The sequence below is a fragment of the Austrofundulus limnaeus genome, unplaced genomic scaffold (assembly GCF_001266775.1).
Source record: "Austrofundulus limnaeus strain Quisiro unplaced genomic scaffold, Austrofundulus_limnaeus-1.0 Scaffold175, whole genome shotgun sequence".
Classification (NCBI taxonomy): Eukaryota; Metazoa; Chordata; class Actinopteri; order Cyprinodontiformes; family Rivulidae; genus Austrofundulus; species Austrofundulus limnaeus.
Window position 1 is genome coordinate 912,612 of NW_013952577.1, and position 7,472 is coordinate 920,083.

The 7,472-nt window shown below is 38.5% G+C and overlaps 1 protein-coding gene across 1 annotated transcript in view; it reads left to right on the plus strand.

The window, feature by feature from the left end:
- Positions 1-6,777, plus strand: part of trpc4apa (transient receptor potential cation channel, subfamily C, member 4 associated protein a) — a gene marked incomplete at its 5' end in the record, with an annotated part of 13,777 nt that extends 7,000 nt beyond the window's left edge. Inside the window, 4 exon segments of the mRNA XM_014017740.1 lie at positions 598-709; positions 890-1,002; positions 2,109-2,315; positions 5,754-6,777. Of these exon segments, the coding sequence (XP_013873194.1) occupies positions 598-709; positions 890-1,002; positions 2,109-2,315; positions 5,754-5,891 (570 nt within the window). The 3' untranslated portion in view covers positions 5,892-6,777.
- Positions 6,778-7,472: the final 695 nt, after the last annotated feature.

Sequence of the window (7,472 nt, forward strand, 5' to 3'; positions counted from 1 at the left end):
ATTAAAAGCATTTTTACAAGATTACCTATAGATAAAAAAATAAACAGAGCTCAGAAATGTCCTTTTACCTAACAGTACCTGCTGTGCAGTTTGTTTCATTGTAATGTTTAAAACTATACTTGACAYGAAAAATGAAATGATTTTATCTGAGGGCTTTAATGTTGTCTGTATCAGTGAAAAACACACTTTAATCTAAAGGTTTTTACACAACAAAAACAGCATCACTGTGTTATAAATGTAATCAACATGATATGATGCATCTTTACTCATCAGTGTTGTTGTAGAAACATCCTGTATTTCATTATCATTATTATCTATATAAATTATTGTAACAAATGGTTTAGATGGTAAAACCTTACAGCAATGCGGCAGCATGGTGGATCAGTGGTTAACACTAATGTCTCTCAGCAAGAAGGTCCTACATTCGATCCCCGGTTCAAACATGTTCCCCTCATCCTTGTGTGAATTAGTCTGCCTTCAGGCCCAGGCCTCTCTTGTAAAAGAAACCTGTGATCTCAGTAGTTAAATAGAGGTTAATATTAAACTAATAATAATTTTTAAATAGTCATTAACAGTAAAGTTCATCTTCTGTTTTAGTTTCAGTCTTTCCTGACGCAGATTAACAGCTCACTAGTGGACTCCAACATGTTAGTGCGCTGCATCGTCCTTTCTTTGGACCGGTTTGAGAGTCAAACTGAAGACGTCAAAGGTAAGTGAGGCTGAATTGATGTGAGCTTTTTAATCTGGAAAACGTCACTCAGATCAATTATTGTCTAAAGTTTTAGTTTGTTGGATTTCAAAGTTGTAATGTTTTTAAATTTGGGACTTTTGTATAATTGCAGAAAGCTGATTCACTGTAATTTGTGTGAATCTTTTTTTTTTCACCCAGTGATGGAGGTGCTCTCTGAGTGCTTCTTGTTGTCCTACGTGGCGAGAGTTGAGAACAGGCTGTCCTTCCTCTTCAGACTCGTCAATATCATCAATGTTCAAACTCTCACACAGGTGAGTTCATCGATTGTCTAGATTTACTTTGACTCACGGTTACGGAGGAGCCACGCTAAAGATTAAAGTTTATAAGTTGTGATTTAGTCGAGTAAATTAGGAAGAAATAAATGTAAGCTTCTGGTGATGGAAACAGATCCTTTAAAGCTGTGGTTCCCAAACTTTTTATCTTCTGACCCACAAAATATCCATGATAAAAACTTGTGACCCCAAATATTACTGGTCTGAGTACGTGAACTTCGTTAATAATCCTAAAAACACAGGCTTCTTGACAATCTAAACAGCTTATACACAATTATAAATACTTATTTATACTTATTTTGTGTTTTTGTAATAATTATAGGGAAAATATTACATCAGCAATTATTTTATTACCCTTTAAATTGATTTCTGGAGATTATCAAAGGTGCTTCATGACCCATAACTGGGTCCCAAGCCCAACTTTGGGAACCAAAGTGCASTGGTTCCCAAACTTTTCAGCTTTTGACCCACAAAATAACAGTAGCAGAGACCTGTGCCCCCAACTATTTTTGGATGATAAACATTTGTATCAGGTCAACTAAACAATAGTAATAGTAACAATATTTTTATACTACATTTATCCATTTTAAATACATTAACCTCACTCCTCTGTAACAACTAAGGCAAAAATTAATTAATTCAGAAAATCTTTTCAGGACCCCACCTTGATTTTTCGGGACCCCGCTTTGGGTCCCGACCCCAACTTTGGGAAACACTGCTTTAAAGTGTATGAACGATAATTGTCTTACCTGTTGCAGATTGCTTTTTGAATGACTTCAGTTTGAAGAAAGGGGACAACTAAAGTTGATTGCTGCCATCTTTAAATAACTCAAACTTCCCTAAAGTTCAGAGCAGTTCATGTGAAAATGAAAGTTTAACTCTGCTGTAAATGTCACATGACACATTAAAATTACTGCTGTAGTTCTGTTAGCTTATCAGCTCGCTCAGAATTAAACTTCCTTTTTCCAAACTGAGGTCGTTCAAAAYGTTATGTACCACAAGTAAGATATTTATTGTCCATAACTTTTCCACAGAACCCTCTACTTCAAACTGTYGAATGAATTCCTTTAAATGTCCCCTTTCAGGAGAACGTCAGCTGTTTAAACACCAGTTTGGTGATCCTGATGCTGGCCAGGAGAAAGGCTAAGCTGCCCTTCTATCTAAACGCCCTGCGGGAGAAGGAGTACACTGAGAAGTACCCAGGCTGCCTGCTCAACAACTTTCACAACCTGCTGCGCTTCTGGCAGCGCCACTACCTCAACAAGGACAAAGACAGTACCTGTCTGGAGAACGTGAGTCTCTATCAAACATTAATCAGCAACAAGAAWGACCAGAGATCATCCTTATTTAGAGATGGAGGTGTTTTATTTTATTTATCTGAAGCAGACTGGTACCAAATAAAGCTTGTTATATATTTCGATACATCTTGTGACAAAGAATTGCGTAACTTCCCTCTGCTCTCCCGCTGCTATCCCCCGCTGGCAGCTGTCGTGTTCATCGCTCTCTGTGATGTGGACCTCGCAGCTCGGAGTGTGTGATTGGTTAGACGTTCTTGGGTGTGTTTTGTTCATGAGGAGCAGGACTCAGAGCAGCTCCTCCTGCTGCAGGTTATTTTGTTTTAAAAGATTTTTTTTTCTGAAGTTGGTTGTTCAAAGAGCTAGAAGAGCAGCTGTTTGATCCTGTTGAAGTTCATGTCTTTTTCTATCACCACCGTTAACAAAAAAAACTTTTCCTCTGCGACTCTTCACTAGGGTTGGGCAATATTGGCAAAAAAAWTAATCACGATTAATTGTGGTATTTGGCCGATAACGATTAATTTGACGGTTAATGCCCTGAAGTCCCTGGACACCCTTATGTCGTAGTCACATGACCAGTTTAGTGAAAAAGATTTGATCTTTGTAAAAAATTGTTCCAAACTGTGTGAAAATTACAGATTTCAGGCTATACATCGTATTTTAAATTGTGTTTATACGTAGATAAATAAATTACAAAACTTTATTTTTTATGTTCATCATATTTGAAGCAGAGAGGAGCACTGAGCAGACTGACAGGAGTAATCCCCAGTCAGTCTGCCTGGTGGCATTAACCGTATTAATCAAGTGCCAAAAACTATTCGATCAATGTTTTTCTGACGATTAATTGCACACGACACGATTATGCCCAACCCTACTCTTGACACAACAAAACACTGATTGTTGAGTGGAACAAAACACAATATCAGCTATCATTATTGTTCTTTATATACTTATATGAGCTGTAGGGGTGCAGGGTGAGCAATTATGATAATTTATGACTCGCTGCATCTTTAGCCCATTTATACTCTGTTAGGAAGATGATATTTGACACAATCACCGACCCTCTGTCTCATGTTGTRTTGAAGTAAAACCCAAGCTTTCCAGAGATCATATGACTGATGATGTTTAGGCTTCACTCACATTGAGACAGCTTTTCTATGGCTTCAGTTATTTTATAGAGACGTTAAATGTTCAGCACCACCTCCCTTCTTCACAGCATCATGACACCTTCACTGATGGAAATCTGAGAAAAGAAAACAATCCTGATCTTATGAGCACTTATTAATAATACATTGTTTGATGCAGCAGAGTAATAATTTAATGTACAGGAAACACTTTTTACCTCTGTACGTATGACAGTAAAGGCTTTAAATCTTGATTTTTGAAAAATCAAACACTGTAGTGCTGAACTTGTCCCAGCGACTCTTGAGTAAATGAAATAATTACAGATAAGGAATGTTATAAAATAAAATTGTTTCTTCATATACATAATCACCTTTTCACAAGGAAGTCCTTCAGAATAAAAACTATGAAAGTACTGCATTGTTGAGTTTAAAGACTTTGAATATTTTACATTTGCTTCATGTTCTAATGATGAAAATCAGGAAAAGATAAATGRTGTAAATCCAGACATGTTCCTGATCATTACCATCTGCATCAGGGCTGTTTAAYTAAAYTGCTCAGAGGGCCACAGTTACTCAAAGCCAGCAGCTCGGGTGCTGGCTGGGGTTTGTGGGGGGTGTTGCTCATTTTTGTTAGATGAATCACTTCAGTATGTAACAGAACAAGTGTGATCTTTTACCTCAGTTACTAATTAATTAGCCCACTAATTGTCTTTAATTAGGGGCCTCGTTGCCAGGCCGGACAGAAGTCACCGTTGGGCCAGATGTGGCCCGTGGACTGCCAGTTGAATAGCCTTGACCTACATGGTGGTAGCACTAATGTCATAGCTTCAAAACACTTGTCATCTCAATCAAAATCATCTTTAAAGTAATTATTAWTAATAATAAAACGACATGTTTAAACATTTCATTATAAATCTGCTGTTTCAAATGTTTCATGTGTGCACAACAAGTCTGACTTTAGACACAGCTGCTATAAACTCTTGTTTTTACTATGGAGCTGGATTAAAGTGTGAATCATTTGGATGTTGGTGGCTGCTGCAGCTGCAGCTGACCAGCAGGTGTCACTGACGAGTTCATCATTCAGGCTTTGATTCTCTTGTTCAGTTTCAGCCTCAGCCAGACTTCTTGAACTGATTTATTTCATGTATTTTTGTACGGTCAGGTTAGGCTCTCTGTACAAGCAGAATGTGCTAAAACAACTCGTATTCTCATGTAGTCATATCTGACACTTTATCTGTGARTGTACGTGTCAGTTCTGTGTTCTCACAGACTTTGCCACCAAACAGGAAGTTTGTCTAACTTGCATCATCAGATCTGACCCAAATACCTGTCTTAATCACAGCCATGACCTGAATTTGTTAAATGAAAGGCTTGCTAACCCATTAGCTATGATACAGACCATGTCATTGCCGCTTTCAGCATTTTTTGTTTTTAATTTCATTGTGGTGATTTTTTTTCACTATGAATCACCTGTTATCCTAAAGTTTAACTGAACCCTCTGCACTTTACCTGTAACTTGTTTGTAGCTGCAGAACATCAGGCTGAATGTAAGACTTGAATTGAATTGATTGAGTTCTTGCTGCCCCCTGGTGGTAGAACATGAGAAACACATTTTTTCTGCGTTTGTAAAATAGAGCAGTGTAGTTTAAAGCAGTGGTTCCCAAACTTTTTATCTTCTGACCCACAAAATATTCCTGGCAAAAACTTGTGACCCCAAATATTACTGGTCTGAGTACATGAACTTTATTAATAACCCTAAAAACACAGGCTTTCTGACAATCTAAACAGCTTGTACACAATTATTAATACTTATTTATACTTTTTTGTGTGTTTTTGTAATAGTTATAGGGAAAATATTACATCAGCAGTTATTTTATTACCCTTTAAATTGATTTCTGGAGATTATCAAAGGTGCTTCATGACCCATAATTGGGTCCCAAGCCCAACTTTGAGAACCAAAGTGCAGTGGTTCACAAACTTTTCAGCTTTTGACCCACAAAATAACAGCAGCAGAGACCTGAGCCCCCAACTATTTTTGGATGATAAACATTTGTATCAGGTCAACTAAACAATAGTAATAGTAACAATATTTTTATACTACATTTATCCATTTTAAATATACTAACCTCACTCCTTTGTAACAACTAAGGCAAAAATGTAATTAATTCAGAAAATCTTTTCAGGACCCCACCTTGATGTTTCAGGACCCCACTTTGGGTCCCGACCCCAATTTTGGGAAACACTGGTTTAAAGCATTTAAATAATATTTGTCATAAAGCCTTGTATTTTCTCCTGTGGCCTCTCTCCTCAGAGCTCCTGCATCCCGTTCAGCTACTGGAAGGAGACGGTGTCGGTACTGCTGGGCTCAGACAGGACTTCTCGCTGTGCCATAGTGAGTTACATTGACGAGCCCTTCGTGGATCTGGACAGAGACCTGCTGGAAGATTGACCTCCACCTCGTGCGTTGGGGGGCGGGGCCAGGACGCCTACAGCTGAGGGGGTTCTGAGACCACGGGCTGGATTTAAAGACTGTTTTCTGTCGGCACCTTCGCATGAAGGCCATCGTCCCAGCTGAGAGCAGACTATGAATTTGCCTGCCCGTGTTTTTTTTTTTCCACTAAGTTAACATTCTCTTTTTTTCTTTCTGAAAGAAAGAGAAGGAGAACTTGTGTCCGACCTAAACGGTCTCACAGACACATCAGACACTTTGAGAAACCTAAACCTGTATCGATGGTTTGCTTTAGGTGAACAGCAGATAGAGCCTTTTATATAGCCTATACAGAATTCTATAAAAAAAATATGTATGATTGAACAAATATATGTATGTAAAAGATTGTTTCTGAGTGGACTTGATTTGCAAAATGACCACAGATTGAGCCCAGGCGTGCAGGATGTTGGGGCGTCACCAGCCTCTCTCTCTTCGCTCTATGATCTGTGGACTTCACGCCACGCCACTGCCTGACCCGAGGGGGGGACATGTACCGTTAGAGACTTCACAGGAGCTTTCTTTAAAGCGTGTCACTTAACCTCGCCGTGGGTTTGTTTTGTTAAGTGGCTGCTGTTGGCTGGTGCTTTCTGGTTCTACTTGGCCCGTTTGTTTGGCAGCAGGTGCTGGAGGTCTCCAGGTGTTCCTCCTGCCTGAGTCTTCGTTCTGTTTTTACGCTTCAGAAGCTTAACCCAGGGACTCATCTTTTCTCCATTTTTTTTGTGTTGTTGAGAACAATGGCTTTTAGCTCTGGATGAACTGTAGAATAAACTGTTGCACAGAATATTGTTTTTATTGTTTAATATGTGTTTGTTCCTTCGTTCATTAAAAAGGTTTTCATTCTCTAACAGATTTTATCTTGTGACAGATGCTTCAGAAAGAAATAAACTGTGCTTCATTTCCTCCTCGGTATTAAAATCTGAAAATGTTTAACCACCTGACTGTGCTGCGGTTCAGTAAAAGTGTCAGCTGAGCATTTTGTTTGAACAAAATGCCTCTAAGTGGAGAGGAATACAAATACAACTCACCTCTCCTACATGAAGTGTCCGGTGATGCATTAAGGCCAACCTCCAGAGTTTTAGTGTCGATGCAGCACACTTGTAAAAAATGTTTCTACAGTTTATCTCCAACTCTGAGCCTTGCTTGTGTAGTGAAATACAAACATCTTATTGATTTTAAAAATGTCTTTGAAGGGGACATAAAATAGATTTATTTTTAAATCTGGAGTCTCTATGAGTGCAGAAAATTTTAATTTAGTCTCTCCATTGATATCTTTATTTTCTGTTTGGATCATATTTTTCAACCCGTTCGGTTTTCTCTATTTTCTGTGATGTTTTATTTATTTTGTCAAATTATTTGCTGCAGAACTGTTAAATAAGGTCTGGACCAGGGGTGGGCAATCCTGGTCCTCGAGGGCCGCAGCCCAGCAGGTTTTATGATTTTCCCTGCTCCAACACACCTGATTCAGACATTGAATGACCAAGTTCTGCAGTATGGAGGACTGACACCGACATGACTAGAAAAAAAAGTAGAAATATATAAATG